Below are 22,003 nucleotides of genomic sequence, written 5' to 3' on the forward strand. Positions count from 1 at the left end.
GGGACCACCTATTAATAACTTTGTTGAGAACATTATCAGAGTTTACACATGGTTGCTGGTAATAGGGACCATAACAAAGCATACACTTTTTTCTGCCACCGGGATTGTATTAATTAATACCAAATTCCTGTGGCTTAGGCTGGGAACGCCAACGTAATTATGCAAGCATAAGGTTTATGTAAGCATTCAAAATTAACATTGTTAAGAATCGTAATGGATTTTCATTTGATATAAAACAAGTGTTTGGAAAAAAAACACAGTCAGTAGCAATTTGTTACGCTAGAATAGGCAAAGCAGAGCTTACTCTGTCGTACACTTGAACCGCGGAGCATTTAAGCAAGAGCTCACTATGAGCCACTGTTCAGATGCAATTTCTGCATTTTCAGTTCTTAAAACTAAAATGGACATGTCTGGCCAGAGTGGTTTCCTGAAAGTAGGTCAAAGTACCCATTCAAGATCACTTGTGCATTGGTTTCCTAGCAAATTAATCTACCCACACAGATATACGCAACATGTCTCCTGGCAACAGAGAGGCATAAGAAGAAAGCTAAATACATTAATGAGGTAGCTTAGACCGAGTAACTGCAGTTAAAAGTTTTATTGAACAAAAGAAGGTAAAACATGGTAGTCTGAGTTCACTGAGCAAAAAGCAGCTCTCCCGCTGAAGCTGCACTTTGTGCTAAATAACCTTATTAACTGAGACTATACAGAGGACACGGAATATGCAAGTTCTCAACAGCAAAGGAGAAAAGGTAGATTAAATTTCATCTGATGGAACAATCTGATCAAATTTAGTGGCTTACATTAATGTCTCTAGCCCTTATCTACCCCAATTCAGTACAGGAGTACAACTGGATATACAGCTGTATTGAATTCCCATTTGTTAATCGTTTATGCTCCCCTTACAAGTGGAAGCAAATACCAGGGGTGAGAAAAAACAATGAACTAAAAAACATTAAGTCATCTGTTTGAATCGAGTTGGGGGAAAAAAAAAGCCTTTGATGTTCTAAAAAATCCTGGTCTGCACAGGGTCCACTCATACAGCATTAATATTTTTAAAATGATGATTTGATTTCTCCCGTCTGCCTAAGAAACTCCATATGCTCTGAACACATCCACAGAGAAGGGCAGGTGCACAGATATGTCAAAAATACTCTGTGAAAAGAGAGGGAGGTAGCTCAGGCCTCTTGGCAACCTTTTCTCCTCATTCGCGCAGGTGCAGGCTGCCTCCCTTTAGTATCTGCAGTTGAAGGTGAAAGGAAGAAAGACGCCGGGATCTGAAGTTGGGTAAACAGTTCCGTGTTGGTTACAGTCCCTGCCAATTTGATTTACTGGACTTCCTAATGTAAGTGGTAAGGTACCTCACACCCAGCACACAACACTGAAAACGTACATAGTTCATACATTTTATGCAGACGAGCTCTCATTTCTCATCATGTTAGACATTTGGCTCTGTGAAGTACATTGCGGCGTTTTTGTCTTAACCACTTGATAAACGTTGCAGGCCAAACAGACAGCATGGGTAACGTCCAAGTCCTGTGTTTTTCCCAGTCATTGTACCACTGGCTGTAGGCTAAGCCTAACAGATACTACTGAAGGAAAATAATAGACTCCATGATGCAGTGCAAAGGTATTACTACAACGTCGTAAATCAACGGATGTTTTTAAGGTGCTGAAAGAGGAGATTCTCTAGACGGTGACCCTGTGTTGTCCTCTGGGGGAAAAACAGTAAGAGTGCAGGCTCGAATACCGCCAAGCGATTCAGGGAGATCAAAGACCTTGTGCCACTCATCCTTTTCTGGGTCGTATTTCTGGACTATTTCCACCATGCAGCGATTATTCCATGAGTATCCTCCAACAACATAGATTTTATTTTCAAAGACGGCAACTCCAACATCACTCTGCCCACGGAGCATAGCAGCAATTGGAGTCCACTGGTCTAGGGTTGGTGAATAATATTCACAGCTTAGAACATCATCATAATCACTGGTCCCTCTAAAGTGATTTCCGCCAATAACGTAAAGCTTGTCTCCTACAGTACACATGCAATGCAGGCCTCTGACCGTCGTCATCGGAGCCTTCTGAGTCCATTTATCCGTGTCAGGGTCAAAGCACATGAGTTCCTTTTGGAAAGTATCATGGGTAATTCCCCCTAAAGAAACAGACATTAGTCAGTGATCCTGACCTTTGAATAAACAGTCACTGCAAAAATGCAAACTCTGTCCAAATGAAATGTGTGTAACTGCTGAAGCAATGAGCTACTTCAGGAAGAAGCATGCCAAGCGTAGGACTTTAAAAAGCAGGAAGAAGGCACTGGGGGGTGGTGAAGTACTCCCAGACCCCCACCGGCAGGGACCCTGCCTGGAGTGGCTGCGCTCAGAAGTCCATGACACTGCTCAAGCGCACACAAAACACAGCCCATGGCCCCATCCCCATCCTCTTCACTCGTATCGATGGTCAGCCAGCATCCATCTGTCTGCAGAACCAGCACTGCAGGGACCTGTACAGGGGATGGCACAGGTCCTAAGATGCCCTCCCTATGAACTGAGCTGGAGAAACACACGTTCAGACAATCCCCCTTTATTCATGCATCTAAAGGAGGCAATTTGGGCATTGGAAAACCCTACATAGGTGAGGTTGATTTTCAGAAGACAGAAAATAACTGCCTTCCTGCCTGATTCTGTGCTTCCAGAATTGGCCATCTCCTTCCCATTTAATTGGATTTCTGGGGTTAAGATTAAAGAGCCAGCCACAGCTTGGAGAAATGCAGGTGCATTTCACTGCTCACCATCCCAGCTACCACTGAGATGTGCACTAGTGTGTCTTTTACTTGCTTTTCCAACTGACAGGCAATGGCCAAGTGTGCCTGAGTGACCCCAGAAGTCCAGGGGGTCCCGTTACCAACACTTCGGCTGTGCTAGTGGACGCGAAAGGACAGATAACTAAGATACCCTTCAAAGCATGCAGAAATGCAAGAGGCAGTCCATCTGCTCCTGATGCAGCTTCCTACAGAATGTATGAACTTATGTAAGCATGTAAAATTTAGTCTGAAACTCAACCGGTGAACACGAGTTTTCCATTTCCATCCACTAGACAGATCAGCTGCTTTAAGATGACGCTTTCTCTTTGACATGGGTATTATGTAACAACATCACAGGTATATAAGCAAAAACTCAAGTAGAGGGCTAAAACCTAATATTAATTTGATTTAAAAAATTATCTTGCAAAATGGTAAATCCCTTATTTTGGCCAACAGCCAAAAACTTCCAAAAATTAAGAAACTTCCTAATGATAACTCAACTTATTGAAGCCAGCCTTTCATGTCCAGGCTCAGTCTATGACTATCAAACCAAATGTCCCAAAACTTCTCTCAAGTTTTTGGTCAAACAGCATTGTTAGAGTGGTTGTAGACAACACAGTGGACAAAATGCACAGGTTTTAGCTCCACTGTGGTCACAGGAAAGAATCGTGCTACTGAGGCCAATGGAAATTGTGACTCAAGGGTACACATTTAGAAGGAGCACAAGGCAAAAATATGGGCACAGAGTCTAACACACTGCACTACTTACAAAACACATATGGGGCAAGAGGAGATCAGGTAGGGACCATATACTGATTTGGCATGGAAACCTCTTCACTACAGAATAAATAACTGTGAGGTCTGACACCTTGCTATCTCAGCAGACTTGCTGCTCCACTATTAACCAGAGGATGAAAGTTAAAAAAAAAAAAATAGTAAAAGTAACATACTGTGGCTGACCTTAAAATATTTCCTGCTGTACCTCAGATCAGTAGATAATGCTGTCTCTTTATTCATAGCATTATCTCAACTTTCCAGCACTTACTGAGGTAATCAAGCCAAAATGGACAAGTTTTTAATAGCTTCTTCTGCATGACTGAACCATGTAGGTGTCTGAGCACAGCTGTCAGAAAAATCCTACTCTGAAGCTTAAAGCATGCAAAAGTCTGCAGTGCAATTCAAAGATGCTTAAAATATGAGGATCTATTAACAGGGGTAACCATCTAAAACTCTTTTTTGGAGGGTGAGAAACATATGTTATTTCACCAGTTTTGTACGAAAGACATGCAGCATGCAGACATATGACATGCAAAGAATAATTCCTTCTGTTTTCCTTCTGCCTCTAGGAAGAAAAGCTGTGTAGCTGAGTACACCGCGTGGACACATTTCATTCAACTACTTATAAGAATGATTTACCTGAAATATACATTAATCCCCCATACACTGTTCCTGCATGGCCATAGTGGGGCTCATTCATTTTTGCAACATAGCTCCATTCATTCATTCTTGGATTGTAACATTCCACTGTGGCTGTTTAAAAAAAAAACAAAAACCAGAAAGAATATAAAAATCATTAGATTTGTGTGTCGCAATTTGATTTTGAGTTAACAATAGACGCTCATAGAGTCATAAAAAGGCAGTACATCAGTGAAAACTGTTAAGGATGGAAGAAAGCTTCAAAGGTATGCTCAGATACTACGTCTAGTTAAAGGTATCACTAAACTTCAATATTTCTGTCCTGCAGGAGTAGCAGAAAAGAACTTTTACCCATGTTTCCCCAGTACAGGTGCAGCTTTATCTGCCACATCTCTTGGATATCTTGCTGAGGACACACATGCACGTGCACACACCCACAAAACACACACAGAGCAAAAAGAAAAAGGAAAAATTAAATTAGATGCAACTGCTTTTCTACTTCTTCCTCTGATGCCAGGCTCTTGTGCAACTAGAAATGGTGCAAACTTGAAACATATGTGCTTATGAGAGGGGATTTGAAAAGATTAGGAAATCTTAAGCCCGTCTGTCAGTCCTTTTTTCCCCAAACATCTCCCCACCCATGCACAGATGATTTCAAAGCAGCTTGTTTCTCTACAGCTCTGCATTAAAATGCTTTTAATGCTACCCAATGATCACCTGCAAGGACATTGGGCAGACTTGATTTACGACTTTAACATCCCCTTTGCAATGACAGTTGCTTGCTACCGTTACGGCCATATCTTGCGGCATGGGGCCCTTCACAGACACTCGACACAGACACAAGCCCAGATAGCTTTCAGGATTCAAGCTGTAGCAGGACACAGAGCAGACTCCTACTGATGTCAGTGGGCAGCCATGTGGGCGAAGGCTACACTTGGTGCCACTGTCTCTGGGGACTGAGACCTAATGAAGCATTTCAAGGGCGCAAGACCAGGGCAACAATACAAATGCATGACTTGTCAATGTAATGGATGCTTTGGAGGACACTGCGCTGTATGATAAAGAAACTACAATGTGCGTTTCCAAGGAGAAATAAGCTTGGAGAAGATGCTGGCTGAAGGCAAGCTGACTGGCTCAACAATGAAGTTCTAGATTTAGATGGCCAAGTAAAAGCCACAGAGGTGGCCCTAGGAGAAAGGCATGAAGGAAGTATTCAGAATAGCAGCCTGAGAAGAAGAACAGGAGACATGCCCCCGTGCTTCTGGGTGTTGCATATCCCTTAGTATCGTGATGCTGTAACACAGGATGAAGATGCTGACAGCCCATGCTGACGCAGCCTTGAAGGAAAGTTACACCTCAGTATTACGGTCCCCTCTTACAAGTACCACTTTCAAAATTCACACGCATGGGAAAAGAAATACGCCTGTTTGCAGAAAGGTATTACACAAATCCAGGGCTGGGTTTTGTTCAGATTTAGACAAGTGCTGAAAATCCCAGCCGGGTCTGTCTCTCCAGCCACCGATGTGATGCACAGCTATTAGGCTTGTGTGAAGCGGCTAGTATTTGCTTCCAATTCGGGAGGCAGCAATTCGATTCAGTGACTCAAATCACTGTCTCGAATCAATTCTTAGTATTCATGGATAACTCAGTGCCATAACAATGAGTACAAGGACTATAAAAGACAGTTTTACAAGTACACAGACTATTTTAAATAGACCAACCCATAAGACAAAGACCCATCTTTGGGAAAGCAACTGAGAACTGAAGGCCAGATTCTACTCATGTAATGTGAGCTTGGGAAAAAGGGGTCCCAATATACAGGACACGAAGCTCCCTAAATTGAAGTTAACCACTGCCCAGTAAAGAGCCTCTCTACTCTTACAAAACATAATGTGCCATTTTGTACCTCCAAGCAGTCACAACCCTGGCTCTATACAACAAAGATAAAACTTCCAGTACAACAGCATCTTGGACAAGTGATTCAGCTGAACTTAGGTGCAGAGACACATGGCTGTCTGAGGTAGGTGCTATTATATTCCCCAGCCTGCAAATACTGGTTTGCACTGAGCAAATGGTTATGGCTGAAGGGAAGCTGACAGTGGTAGTGGATGTAGGACACATATCCCAGCATAACTTTCTCCACTACAAACTTATTTTGGACTGCCTTTGAAGTAATCTCATGCCAGGGAATAGCATTTCCTCTGCACATCCCATTTCAGCTCCATTTCTCCTCTGGAGTAAATTACAAATACTCCAGAGTAAGTGCGTTCTACATCCACATTCTTAAAGGGTAATTTATCAGATATCTTTCCAATACCAGGTGCCTGATGCTTGCTGCAGCCCAGAGTCCTCTCTTACATTTCTCATGAAAGAAAAGACCAAGACTGATGGCTTAATTTACGAGTCTGAGAAGGCTACAGGTCAGGAATCCATAGCTGCAGGATGCAAGATGCTCAGGTTCACAGGTATGGCTTTGTAAGTCAATTTAGGTTTATGAAAATGATGAAATACCAGGAACCTTAGCATAAAATGTTTTGTTCTGGGTTTTTTAGCATGAGTCCCCTAAATTAATTGCTGCCAATGGTACCAATTCTTTTTGAGGAACCTTGCAGGATGGAAAAAAGTGGACACCAAACTAATTTGTAAATGGAGGTAATTTATATAAGCTGTAGCATGCCTTGCCAAGTCTCCAATATAGAAAAGGCAGCCTCAGATGATTATCTCCTAATACTCAAATGATTAAGATTCAAGTAAATCAATCCTTCATAAAAACATCTCCATAATAAAAATCCTTACCTGCTGTTGTACCAAAATTAAACAACTCTGTGACTCTGTAGGCAGCATTTATAAGACAGAGAGACCATGAGTGCACACATGCTCTAGCACAACAGAGCCCAGCCTTTTGGGCAGGCTTGCCACAAATTAGCCCTGCACACTCCCATGTTGCTCTGATCCCTTTCTTCAGTCTGCTGCTCTGCTTTCTGCTCCCTACCCTGGCTGCTACCATGCTTCCCTGTAGATCTGTTAAGTGCCACACATGGAAGCTGCCCATGCCATTTATGGCACCCCTGGTCTAACAGGTTTCATTTTCATACGGCCCAAAAGAAATTACTCTGTTTCATGATGGTGCTCGCTTAGATGCACCAAGATTTATGAACTGTACGCCACTGCCAGGAAACCCATCAGTCACCCGTGTCGATGCAAGCGTCAAAGACATGACTAAGCGTGAACACATTAGACTTGGTGTCAGGCGTGCAAGTGTCTTGGACAAAGACGGATAGGACGCTTTAATTCCTAAAACCACTGCTCTTCTCTTTCCGAGCAGAGCCACCACCCTTCCCCTGTCATTCCTCCACCAAGAAGGCACCCTGTTTCTGCCTATTTCTATGGAGACTACCACCAGAAACAAGGTGTGCAAAAACTTCTAAGAGCAGGAAAAATGGGCCTGAGTTGTCAGTGTATAGAGTGGTCCTAGGTATACACTCATGGATGCCCCCCCTGCCTACCTTCAACTGGTGTGATCTAATTAGGCATGCCACAGTCAAACAATATGCATTAGTCCTTATTTCCTTATATAAGCTGATGCATCTAGGTGCACAGGAACACCACCTTGGCCTTTCAGGATTACAACTTTAATAGTTGGGGGTTTTTTCCTTTTAAGTACAAAATTCAGTTTTGCTCTTCCTAAAATATAAAACTTTGAAGGCTCTTGGGGAAATTTAAGTATTAGTAAGTGATATTTACTCAACCAGGTTCTTAAAGACTTTGCACTTCCCTATACATCTTAATTTCCATCTTATTTCCTCAAGTGTAGTTGATTTCTTGGGGTTCTGCCACAGTCGTGTCAGCCTTATATTTATTGCACTTTGCATGACTAATTTCTAGCAGTTGTGCCAATATGAGTTATTTGTAAAATTTTCACTCAATTCTCTACCCAGACATTATAGAAAACACAATTTTCTCATTATGTCTTTTTATTTAAAGTTGTCATACTTAATTTTCTTGTTAATTGGATTTTAGGTTGGTTAACTACTACAAGCCTTTGAAACAGAGTTATCTGCTCAATGGATGAAGGCATCCCGAATTGGTAAGCGTGGGATGGAAAGGGCATCGGTGACTAAACTGATGCCATCTGGAGCCAAAAACCATTTTTTGTTCGTATGGTGCACACATTTACACTCTAGACTGCCATGCAGCAAAGTCCAACCCTACATGTTGCTAGGCCAACAATTTATTCTTAAAATTTTGCCTACTTTTTAAATGGACAAGAAGGTAGCTTAACCATTTACCTTCCAATCACCATATCAACAGCACCAAGTTTATCAGTCCAGTTAACTAAGTGAACAGTAAGTGGGGATTATCCCTTATAGTTTTCTCCCTGCATTTCCCTGCATGCTGGAGGGGGGGAAATATCTTTAAAAAAAAAAAAAAGAGCAAAATTCTAGAAAATCATCAAAGACAAAAGTAGCCAATAATTTACACAAGACAGAAGCACGAGTAAAAATTCAGCTAGTTGCCCACCTCCCTTTGTTCTTTTTCCAACCCACACAGCAACAAGTCCCATAGGCAGAAGGGGAATGGGGTAGATTTAAGGCACAGAAGAATAGGTAATTCATCAGGGAATGGCTTACAGAAACCTGTTATATCACTACAGCCTTTATCAGGTTATAAAACTTGAACTATTTGAGAAAGAACCATCCTCAGCTCAAGAATCCCAACTTTCTGGTGTGGTGCTACACTTTCCGATCAACATTTACACGGTTCACATTCACTTTGTGGGGAACACAAACATCTTGAAGATCACGTCTGAAAACCTTGCATTGGCTCCCACTCAGATTTTTAAAATTAAGTTGTCTAAAAGATTCTCTTTTTTCACTTTAATTGGCATGTAGTTACCGTCCTTGTTTTCCATGCATGCTGAGTCCATTGCTGCCTCTCAAAGGTCCCCACAAGAAATTCAGATATTCTCTGCTCCTTACATTGCATCATGACTGGATATCAATGCAGGCCGATACATCGTCACAACAGTACAATAATGCATATACAAGCAAGCCAAAATCCCAACTCTGTGGCAAGACTACACACAAAATCATAGCGATGGGAGAACTCCAACTATGTGGGATTAGCATTTTTTTGGATAAGCCAACAGAGCTTTGGGGGTGCCTGACAGGCACCTCAATTTTTTTCTCCCCCTTCTTTCCATACCCTTTTTCTCACACTTTTTTCCAGGTCCATCTCTACCTTGTCCTATAGGACCAGCTCTCTGGAGCATGCTTTCATTCTGCTGTCCCTTCTCTACCCTTTCATCAGCCACTTTCCATTTCCACGCATGGCCCAACTCCAATTAGGGGCACAACTGGGCACTGCCTGGGCTTTCGGCATTTTTTTAAAAAAAATCAAGTCCTTACAGAATCCCTTTGTAATTTTAGAGTAAGTGAGGTGTTAATGCCTTGACCAAATTCCAGTTCAAGGAACTTTCCCTGTGGGTTTCAAATGGGTTTTTTCCCCACTCCACGTGGATGTGCTATACTCTTCTTCCAGTGGTATGCATGTTAAATAGCTGCTACTTTACCACTGCTGAAACAGGCAGGTCTAGCTTGGAAAGCAACACCTACGCAGCTCTCAAACATTAAAGCTTCTCAGAAGTGTTTTGAACGTGTTGGCTAAAGGACCCCAAAGCAGTGGTGTTTTTTGTTAAACTGGTACGGAAGGCTTGCTGATTAAAAAAGGACATTTATTTTAATAACTCTGACCCACAGGCCCTGGACCTGAAGTATTTGGTAAGTTATGCAGCCTAACAAGAGTAAGCTGAAAGAATTCAGTATCTCTACAACTGGCAGTGAAAGTTGATTTTTATTTTTTTATTTTTTGGAAACTTGATGTTAAGCTTTTACATTCATATCACATACAACAACTAAAAGGCTGAGATGAGTTTGAACCTAAGGGCAAATTCCATAATGCTGGCCCAATGCACATTCAACCTCTTATTTGAAAAGCTAAGTTTTTCATATTTCACAGGCTTGGGGAATTTAGCTAGATTTCATGCCTTTAAGCGGTCAGCTTTCATGAAAGGAATAATGAAAGTGAAAAAAGCATGTTGTTTGGGCAATTCATGGGAGGAGAAAACAAATCGCTCCCAAATCAAAATCCTAGAGAGCCAGAAGAGTGAACATTTACACAGCGCTTTCCATGCAGAAAGAGCCAAAGCATTCTACCAGCTGCGTGGAAGTCTCATCACCAGTTTAACAATCTGTAGTATCTTTAAAAAATGTGTGAGAGCAGGTAAAGCACACTGCATGCAACTGAACTGCAGGGAAAATTTAGGGCAGGAGAGCCTCAAGTAAACTTTCAGGAGAACATCACACCTAAGGCCTGCCCTACACACAAAAAAACTGCACCAGCTTTGTGTAATGGTGTTATTGTACACCAGCTAAGCATCACTGCTTTGTGCGGTAGCAATCTTGTTTAACCCCGGCTTTTACAGGTTCATCTGGCATTAAAAATATATTAGCACAAACTAAACTGATCGCTGATTTTTAAAGAAAGAGATCCCAAGCACAACCTGAAGTGATTTATTTAAACTGATGCAAGTCAGGCTGGTAGTAGTGTGCGAACAAGCCTAGTCTTGCAGTTAAATGCCAAGCAACCTTGCACGATGAATGACCAAGATGTTGGCATTAAGCACCCTCCAAAGTAAGCTGCCAATCCAATAATATCTGGCTCCTTCAAACCTCTGGTACAAGGTCTGAGTTACTCCCGAGGGTCATGCACTGAATTCAAACCAACTCAGGAGGAAGCTACATGTTCTTTGGAGCAGCTCCCACGGACATGTCCGAGTGCTTTGCCTGAAAATACAATGAGACAGTGGGCCCCACTACCATTAAGGATTATTTAACTATCCCAGTATCCAACTGACCCATTTTACAACTAGCAGTAGAAATCCTCCCCCCACAAATGAAAAACCTAAAATGAGCAAAAAGCAGATGACAAAAGAGCTTAGCTTTTCCGGTGAAACAAACCAGCAGATAGAGATCAATCAAAAGATCATTTTGTATTTTAAACTTTGCCCAAAAAAACAGTCTATACAGAACTCTTCAGTAAGGAGTGTAAGCATCCTATGGTCTTTCCAACATAGTCTATTTTCAAACTGGTGAACAAATTGCTCTTAGAGCTTTTGGTATTCCCCTTTAAAATTACAGGGAATTATTTTAAATTAACTGACCTTCAAGTACCTAGAAGTATGCTTTGGGTTATTCACAGAATAAATTAAACAGGTTTTAGTTTAATAACAGTAATCTCATGTATAAAATCTAATTAGTATATCAGATGCACCACTAAGACTGATGCTTTAGCTGACTCACAGGCAGAGATTGATGTTATGACTGCTGTTTGCATAGCAGACCAACAGGAGATATTTCCTGTCCATGGAAGATCATGACACAACAGTTTGTATAAAAGTCTACTTTTTTTAAGAACATTTTACTGGTCAACATAAACTGTTTCACCACCTTCACATCCAGCCTCTCCACCATCAGGACACAGTCGACTAGCATCAATTCCCATAGCCCATGATAAGCACGTGCTATGGGGGGGACACAAAGAAAGAGGACAGACACCTTTTTGCAAGTTCACTCATTGTGGAAAAGAAAAATATATATATTCCACAACTCCATCACAATACAGATGTGTTTTTAACGCAGGAGGGAAATTAAAAACTGCCTCATGTGGCTGCTGGGACAACAACGTGACACGTCACATGGACTGTCCTCTTGGAATGAGCCACCAGCAAGGAGCTTCTAGTGAAGATAAGCTGTTCTGACACTATTTACACAAGATAACAAATAAAAAAAGAAAAAGGACTACATTATTTTTGCACAGTATGTGCACTTATAGAGCCTTAAGCTCTTACCATAGTTTGTATGAAGGTAGACAAAGCAACAAGTTGCTGAGCACGATCAATTTAGCCATAAATCATGGAACTGTTGTATAAGAAAGTCAAATTATTTTAAAGTTCATTTTCTAATATATTTTAAAAGCCAAAGAAGCATTCTAAATGTCACATTTTATGCCTCATTGGACATATCAATTCTACTATTCAAAACTGAGTTAGCTTCATTAAAATAACTGAAAGTCTAGAACTCTAGTTCTATATATTAGAGGTGTGCAAAACAGGCCCTATTCGATTCGGATTTGGCCCAAATCGGGGACAGCGATTGGATCCATTGATTTGGATCACTGTCCCCAATTCAATTCGGCTGAATTTGAATCTGAAGATTTGATGCTGATTCAGAGAATCAGCTATTCGGACATAGACACAGCTTTAAAAGATTTTTCTATATATCTCAAAGTACAAGGTGCAGCTCGTGAACACTGCGATGCTGGGGTGGATGGAGCATCCCACAGGGGCACAGGGGGCCCTCCACGTGCTCAGCAGCGATCCCAGAAGTGAACCAGAAGTACTTCCGCGGGGTTCAAAAAACATTTAAAGCTGTCTCTATATCTGAATCGCAGAATCTTTCTGAATCTCTCTGAATCGATTCAGAAGGTTCCAATTAGATTCGGAGAGATTAAGGGGTCCTCCGATTTGATTCAGATTTGGAGATTCAGCCACCGAGTCAAGCTGAATCTCCACCAAATCGAATCAGGAACCAAAGCTCTGCACAGCCCTACTAGATACCTCCCAAAACAGAATTCTGTTGTATGAGTGGGAAGCGTGCTGCATATATACAGATCTGCAACATTCAGATAGTGAACAAAATAAAGATATATAGATCTTGGATGACAAAACAATCAGTTAATTTATTCAGTTTAGTAACAAAGACGATACTTCAGGACACTGGGTAAACCTACTGCAGTCTACTGAGTAAAAATAATGAAATATTTTTAAGATCTCACTACAAAGATGCATCTTGCTGTCCAGACTGTTGAGGATGGGGATGTAGGAAACAGAGATATTATTATGCAACTCAGAAGTGTGGAGCTCAATCCTGTATCTTACTGTATTGGTAATGCACAGATAGAAGTTACAATTCAGTGATGGCAGGGATTTCTTTGGGTGGTATGTTTTATTGGACCAATTGTGTAGCTGGGATAAGACTTAAACAAGCTTTCAAATACAAGACCTTCTTCAAAGTTCCTAAAAAATCCTTGCCTCATAATCTCTGGATCACCACAGCTACACTGCTCTTCTGTTACCCATTCAGTAAACACACTCAGAGCTCTTCATAAACTATGACCACCACCCATTTTTGGAGGAAAAGCTAATTAACAGAGGTCTCACACCTTTGATGGACTAAGGCTGTGGCTAGAACATGTCCGAACTGCTGCCGCTGCATGCAGCCACGGTTTTCCAGCCAGAGGGTGCTGCAGGGAGCAGAGGATGTCTCCGGAGCAGGTGCGGGGGACAGCCAGCAGCAGGAGTCTGATGCGATTCGGATGCTTCAGCCCCAAACTCTCCTACCTCTCTCTGGAGGAGACAGGTACGGCCCTTGCCACCCCAGAGGGCTGGAGTAGGCAGGATCAAGGATTACAATTCAGAGGTTATTCAGCCTGCAGAGTGTCTTCCCATCCATTTTAGGGAAGGGAAGAGTAGATCACTGTGGGAAGCTGGAGGACCTATTTAGTTTTTAGTTTTTGGGTTAAATAATTAAATTATGATTTTTGGCATGGAGAACAAAGATGGGGGTGGAGAAGGAAGTGATGCAAAATCACTGATCATCATGAAAAGTAAGATGCTTAACCATAAGCCTGTAAATACACAACGGTTTAAATATGTTCTGACAATCTCCATCTCACTGATTATTTATTAGCCTGCCTTTAAACCACAGACACCTTTCAAAATACTGAAATTCCAAAGTGGCCATTGCAATTTCAGTATGAAATTCACATTTTTTAAGATGTAACTTCACAGCTTTCCTTTAAATAAAAGTATTTCAAGGAACATCCTGATCTAAATAAAAAGTGTGTTGAATTATTTGTATTTTACACTGTAAAGGTTACTAAATCATGTGTTCATAAAGCAACTGCTATATGCGGAAACAGCTGTTAAAAAGTTTATGTATATTGGCATGCTAACATGTCTTCAATCAAATGCAAAACCCCTTCTTAAAAAAAAGTTTTACAAACTCAGTCTAAGATTCCACAAGCATTTAATGATAAGTTGTTTTAGATCTTATTAAAAGATGAGGATACTGGATACTACACAACTAAATTAATGTCACTTTTTCCTGTAAGTTGTATTCTGAACTTACTTCATAAAAGCATACCTACAATTACTGAATTTCTATAGCTTACATTGGAAAGAAATAGCTTGGAAATGAGATTTTTTGCTGACAAAAAAAAGGTGCAGGGGAGGAAGGGAGCCAAACAGACCACCACTCATACATTCCAGGTAACACACACTTACCTAGTTCACCAGCTGCATTTCGACCACCAACTGCATATAAATGTCCTTTTAGGGCACTTAGGTGGAAGAAGGTGCGCTTTTCATTTAAAGATGCAACTTGCATCCACTTATTATAACGAGGATCAAATCTGAAGACCGTGTCAACTGCTGTTTTTCCTTTTGTGTCATAATTGCTCTGACCACCAACTACATAAAGAAAGTTTCCAATCACAGCGATGCCATGCTGGTATCTTGGTGCATCCATGGGAGCTAACGATTTCCACTCGTGTGCCTTTTCGTCGTACATCCGTAATTCTTTGCTGACAACCAGCTGCTGCCTTAACACTCCCCCCAAAGTTACTAAGTGAGTACTATCTGATCGAATGGCAGTTCTCTCTGACTGCATAACCGGTTGCATGTATGGCATCATTTGGTAATTGCTGGCTTCCAAAAGCAAATTCACACAGGTATTGTCAGTTCTCATGAAATCCACTGTTTGGACATAGTTAATAAGGTCCTGTGGGGTCATCAGTGGAAATCTGATGTTCTTCATTAGCTTTGCAGCATATTCCATTCGAGGCTCCTCATACCGTAGCCAGCGACACGCAGCCTTGAAGAGTTCGAGTTCAGTGCAGTGCTTAAGGCTATTACTTGAAAGCACAAAGGCAAGACGCTCAAAGGGGAGTTTCACAAATTCACCTGTACTTAATAATGCAGGGAAATTCTTCAGGATGAAGTTGTTAACGTACTTATCCACTTCTGTGAGATTGTATGTGTTGGCGATCCTCCCAACCTCAACACAATTTTCTAAAGAAACCTAATAAGTGAACAGAAAGATGAATCAAAACCACTTTCTCCTAATTTGACATCTGCATGGTAATACACAATTTAATGAATGCTATAGAGAAACAATAGTCGCACCATCTTGCAATACTCAAAGTGATTCACACGCAAAAAAATATTCAGACCAATGTATACATGACTGTAGGAAGAGACACAGTAACTTATCTCCGGTTTGGAAGGAAGGAAGGAACGAGACAAGTAGCAAATGCATGTATTAAATATGTCAGATGTGCTACAAAATGATGATACACTGTAGGTAAAATGCTCTAGAATAGCAAAGTGTTCTGTTAACACTTTTGTAGTTCAGAATTGGAAAATGCGGTAAAAGGAAAAGTGACTAATTCAAAAACTGAGTGAATCATCATGTGAATTGGCCTCAGGAACTCAACACGATCCAGTGCCCAGACTGCTACGTTATAACTTACTCATTAATTTCCTTGGCTATAAAAACCCTTGCACTTGGTGAATTCTCTATTCCTAACCTTCCTTTCAAAACCAGTACCCACGCCCACTCAACAATTATTATCCACTGTTCTTTAAGATGTATTCACGTATGCATGATAATAACTGTTTAACCAGGAATAGATTAAATATTGTAGTTAAGAACTTGGTGATCAGACAGGTCACACCTTGTTCTGAAGCACAGACATGTCTAACAATGCAAAATCTCCTCCTCAATATAAAGTGCCTACAGTAAAAGGAGATGCTGGTGAGGTCTACAATACTGCACATTTGATGCAATCTATTTTTAACTGCTTAGATATATTCTTTATAAAATATTAATTATGCACCATAAGCAATGTATTCAGGATCAGTTCATTTTAAAACTTTCTAATAAAGAACATGTGGCAATTTGGAAAAGTAATTATGCATATGATTGCAGCCATTCATTACCGTGTAGTTTCCTTTCATAAAAGCCATCAACCAAAGGTGATGTTTTAACGCGAAGCATCACACTGCAGTTTCACTTTCAATAGGTCGCTTAGTTTCATCTTCCCTACTTCCACTTCCCAATGCCTACTGTCAGCTCTGAAAATGGCTGTTTGTCCACGATAGAAACAAGGAGCTGTTTTTGGACTTGGCTTATTCAGGGAAGGGCTCTTCATCTCTTTGCATCTACCTCTCCAAGCAACACCTGTGGCCTCTCAAACTGTCCCAATAAGCGAGTGAGTATGATGGCAGCCTAGTAGTTACGGCACCCACCTGGGACAGGGGTAAACTCAGATTCTAGCTCTGAAAGCACTTCCTGTGCGTTACATTAACAAACACAGATGATTCTGGCAGCACAGCCTGGAAGGAGCCCAGTATCCTCCTACCAGGTAAGTCTACTAACCACCTGGCTGGAGTCATGCCAACTCTTGCAGTCTCTGGCCAATGAGTCTTGCATCTTTTCTGCAGCGGTCCCGCTTTGACTTGAAAAGGAGTGGTCAAAACTGCTCCCAATCCAGCATGACCTGGTGGTGACTGTACTCCCCTGGGAGGTGGGAGCTGTGGGTTTGAAACCCCTCAAATCAAGGAAAGAATTAAGTCTGGGTCTCCCTTATCCTGAGCAAGCACTCTAACCATGAGACTAGGGCACCAGCACCCACTCCTCCACTCCTGTTTTAAACGAAAGGAGTGAACACTGCTCAGTCCTCTGCAAGAGAAAGCACAGGTAGGCACCTTTAGCACTGCCTCCCTGCATCCCTGAGGGAGAAGTGCAGATGTGGCAGATTCATAACTCACATCCCTGTCCTCAGCATTTCCCAGATGATTAACTCAAGGAGTCTGCACAGCAAGCTTGCTGACTCTGCACAGCTCCCGGGTCAACACGCTGGCTGGTCCTCACCCCAGGGCTGGAGGAAGAAAACTTTGACACATCAGCAGCTTAAAAGACTTGGAAACAGGCCCACAAAGGCTGATATTTTGGAGCCTCACTCATCTTTTCTGAATGCTTGGGGGTAGCAGGACTGCAATGCCCCAGGCGAGCCCCAGAGGACATGGGCTTTCTCCAGGACTCTTTCCCCGTAAATAATAAAAGAATTATATTGGGAACTTAGTTGTGTTTACTGTTCTCTTTCACTGTTTCAAGTGGGGGGGGTCTAACCAATGTGTAGGTTATTTCCAAGTTATGACACTGCCATTCAATTATTCAAAAACTCTGCAAGTCTAGTTGCTGCAGCGGTGATGGTAGCTTTTGTTCATTAGGATCCAGTTTAAGAACAATACATCAGTTCTCACGGGCCAATGAGGAGTCACCAGATGATAACCTTCATTCATATGCCAAGATGCCTTCACAGAAGTGAAAGACTCCATAGTCTATTAGTCTCCAGGAATACAGATCTCTGTAATCACTTTTTAACTCTATAAACATGTGGCAAGCTGGCAGGATTTACACTAAATCATATATATATGGATGAAGTTTTTTGCAAGTCTTTGAAAAATGTATAAACTCCTTTATGTTAAAAATCAAGTATATTACTCTGTATATCTTGTAGACTCTGATGTTTAAAATTCCAGCTCTAAATTGATTGATTACTTGGTCCAAATTGAATCTGTTGTAGTGTCAGCGTATATCAGACTCTGGAGCATTCTGATCAGTTATTCCCAACCTGCATTCATGGACTTGTGCACATTTCTGTGCTTGGGTTGCTAGTGAATGAATTCCCTCATTCACTTCCATTCTGATTAAAACGTTAAATGTTTTCTTAAAAATTACTTTCCTTGCCAAAAGTGCAATTTTTGTCAATTTTACTGCGCACTGAGATAGCTATCAAATTACCAGGCTACATTATACTGCCCAGAATAATCCTAGTTTGATTTACAATTATTGTTTTCTAAAATATACTTGGCTTGAAGATGAAGAAAAATGACTGACAAACAGCAAGAAGTCTAATAATGACTAGCACAAAAATGTTCAAAAATTGGACAAGTTATGGTACAGAGACGTAATTTTTCAGAAGTTGCTTAGATACAAAGGAAGATATTCTAGCATTTCATTTAAATGGTAATTTAAGTTGCTTTTTGTTTTCTGCTGGCCTACTGTACCTATGATACACACAAAATGTTAGTTCTGCATGCCAGTGAAGAGCCTGACGCTCATTATCAGGCAAAGGAGCAGCCCCAGCAATAGTCCTAGCACCCCCTTTGGAGCTAATGGAAGAGCTGAAAGGCAAACAGCCTCCAACAAAGTGCAAGACCTCTTTTGCAGAAGAGCTTATTTCTAGCAAATATATCTTATGCTAAAGCAGATAAAGGCTATAATTGGGCAAACAGATAAGCAACCCCACTGAGAGGAGTGGAGGGACAGTTCATACCAAGTAAACATTCCTTACTTTTGACAAGCACTGCTAACAGCAGAATAGTTCGTTTATAATGTTAACTTCCTACCAACAGGCTGAAATTTCAGTAAACACTGGGAAGCACTTTTAAAAGCATAGCAAGGTAGCGGCAGGTGAAGGGCTGCAATATGTTACTGAGAAAAGTAGTTAAAAGCTGGAGAAAGAAGTCTTCTCCCTTGCTAAAGTGGCAAGAAGATCCTTTCACAGTTGCATGGCTTAGAAAAGAGAAAGAATGGTAGAGAGCTCCAACAAGTACCAAATGGGGAGGAGGGGGAAATCGTATCCAGGTATAGAAACTAAAGATGGACAAGGGAACAAAAGAACAGGTATGAGGGCTCTGGGGTTACTAAAGAACAAAACGTGATAACCAGGGCATAAAAATCTTAAATCCCCAGGCCCAGATAATGTACTTAATGACCAACTCCCACCTATTACAATAGGACAAAAAGCAGCTAAAACCCTTCGATGCGGTATACCTCTGCACTGAACTTAGGATCATAATCTCAAGGTCTTCTCCTCCCACTTTTTGTTGGGGCTGCCATGTAGAGGCACCATATGCATATTATGGAAGTTCGGGGATTACAGTCTGATCCATCCTTAGCCAGGTAGACCACTTACAACAAGCATTTCCATCCCCTAAGAGCTGTCAGACCACATGGTTTTGCTGCACAGCTTGCTCACCTGGCACAATGGTTAGATCTCACACTCCCACCAAACCACACAACCATCCCGCTCCACTTCAGGCTTCCTCACCTCGCTCCAAGCAATCCTGAGAAGGAAAGCTTCTATCCAACTTTGAGACCTCCTTCCCTCATTGAAAGTACTTACTGCAATGCATAAAAGACACCTATCATTTGTTTTATTGAAGGGAAGGCTAAGATGATAGTTTTCCTGGTTTGAGGAACACTCTGTTTAACTAGAGGATGATGCATCACCTACTTTAATACAGCCTATGTTTGAGTAATGTAACTTTTTTAGCTAGATTTGTCATTTCGTACTCTGATTCAAGCTGCAACAAAATTTGCCATGTGCACCCTGTCATTCAACTCAGCCCTGCAAAATACATTCTTGCAATTTTAACGGGCTATATACATTTAATTTTATATCTTTAACCAGCTCTAATTAGTTGCAACATTTCTAGAAAACTACAAGCACTTAATACCAACACAAGAAATACTACAGACATCTTACTAAAGCTGTATTAAGGTTTTTCAGTGGGGAAAGGGACTTCTGACAGGATCTACAAACCTAAAAGGAAGCACTAAAAGAAAGCCTAAGTATCACAATTAAGGTATTTTTTTTGTCACTAGCATACATTTATGATCATCCTTTTATCCAATGTGTGTTCCTTTTTCTTTTTTGTTCTCCCTTGCTCTTGGTAACTGAAAAATTGATTTATTCTGGCTTGGGTTTGTCCAAGTCATACTGCAGTCACTGCAGCACAGACGTACCCCAAATAACTACAGGTTTGCCTTGGAGATCTCCTGCCTAGATATAGACATGCCAACCTTGCTCAGCTTATGAGATGTGGAAAAAGTCACAGGCCAAGACAGCTCTGCTGCAGAGCAGACCTACGCAGATTATTAGAACAGTGAGCTCCTTCGGTTGCTGACAAGTCCGATGTTACAGAGTAATCCTCAAAAGCAGATGCAAAAAAATAATTTTAAAAATTATTTGGCCATAATTTATATTTGAGTTATTGCAATTTTAATTTCACCTTTAACAAACTTTAAAAGATGCTCATACAGATCCCAAAAGGTATCCTGACATGGTATGTTTTAATTGTGCCATTGGATCATTATTTTTAATTGATTTCATGGAATAACAAACTGTAGAACTGCCCGATCCACTTTCTAGTTAAAAAGTATTATGGACATCTCAGCTTGTAACAGTCTTGCCTTTGCTAGATCCACATTTCAGAAAACAGATGCAGGTCATAAAATGTTATATCTCACTGTTTTTACACAAAAATCAGCTCTCACATTATGTTTATACCTGGCTTTATAAACATTTATTACCATTTCCCTACACTACGTTATGAAAGCATGTAGTTACTTCGTGCTCTGCATAAAGTGACTAATAATTCCCTTACAATTAATACATCCTAGATCTGTTAAAAGAAAGATATATTTCCAACAAAGGTTAAGTCGGTGCTACTTTGCATGCCTCGCTCGACTCAAGAAAGAGCAGCAGACTTACGAGAAGTGCAAGTTAAGAATGGAGTGAAACTGGTATAACATAATGAACGTCAAAGTTAAAAGTGAAGTTTTGTCGAAAGTAATGTATTATGGGTAATCTTAGGAATGAACAGTAACAAATACTCAACCACCGCTCTTTATGCAAATCCCCCTCCCTTTCATTCTAAATGCTTTTGGCTAGCTTTCGAGAAGTGTATGCAGGCAATTAACATTAAGGCAGCAAACATGCTTAGGCAGTTTAATAAACTAACTAGACACAAAGGAAAAGAAACTGAACAAGGAAAAGCTTTTCTGAGAAAACATCCTAATAAGATTAATTAGAGGACGAGACAGCGAGTTTAACAAGGGGAGAAGTAGAGTCACCCTGTCTCAGAACAGCATTTCTCTTGTTCAGCTACACTCAAAAAAACCGTAAGTTATCCCATCTTTCTTCCAGCAGAAGCCAAACCTGAACAGATTTACAAAGTTTCCAATTGTTTGGGTTTTTTTTAAATAGTGTGGTAAGATGAGAGAGAAAGACAGAAACATTCAACCTGCAAGCTGAAGGTCTTTCATTAATCTTTACATCAGGCACAGCCCTGATATACAGACAGCTTTCTACCAATTTAAATGTTTTATTTGAAGGTGCAATAAAGAGCATTTACTAAAGGAGTTAAATCAGTATATACAAGTTTATACTGGTATACAGTGTCTGTATACATGGTATAGCTTGTCTCTAAATGAGGAGGGTAGTTCACAGCTGCACCACTGCACCCCACACTAAGTGTGCGGCTTTAACTGTTTCATGCATTGGCAGCCATCGGGCACAGGATTAACAACACCAGTTTTTAACCAGTGAGTAAAACAGTGCAGGCACCCTAAAGGATCCAGGTCCGATATGTAAATCTGGAAATGAGCAGAAGTGTTACACAGCAAAGCCCTGAGGTCTACAGGATCAGTAAGAACCATTCAACATTAATCCTTTGACCAGGAACAATGGTCACAAGCTGGCGGAGAGAAGGTTTAAGTTGGACATCAGGAGGCGCTACTTCACGGTCAGGGC

The 22,003-nt window shown here is 41.0% G+C and overlaps 1 protein-coding gene across 8 annotated transcripts in view; it reads right to left on the reverse strand.

The window, feature by feature from the left end:
- Positions 1 to 583: 583 nt before the first annotated feature.
- Positions 584 to 22,003, reverse strand: part of KLHL13 (kelch like family member 13) — a 139,933-nt gene continuing 118,513 nt past the window's right edge. For all 8 annotated transcript variants that reach the window (XM_019521273.1, XM_019521270.1, XM_019521276.1 and 5 more), the window contains 3 exons: positions 14,622 to 15,417; positions 4,217 to 4,330; positions 584 to 2,152 (listed from right to left, as the gene is read on the reverse strand). In XM_019521273.1, coding sequence (XP_019376818.1) covers positions 1,665 to 2,152; positions 4,217 to 4,330; positions 14,622 to 15,417 — 1,398 coding nt within the window. In that variant the 3' untranslated portion in view covers positions 584 to 1,664. The remainder of the gene's footprint in view (positions 2,153 to 4,216; positions 4,331 to 14,621; positions 15,418 to 22,003) is intronic.

The sequence above is a fragment of the Gavialis gangeticus genome, unplaced genomic scaffold (genome assembly GCF_001723915.1).
Source record: "Gavialis gangeticus isolate Ggan-Ray unplaced genomic scaffold, GavGan_comp1, whole genome shotgun sequence".
NCBI lineage: Eukaryota > Metazoa > Chordata > Crocodylia > Gavialidae > Gavialis > Gavialis gangeticus.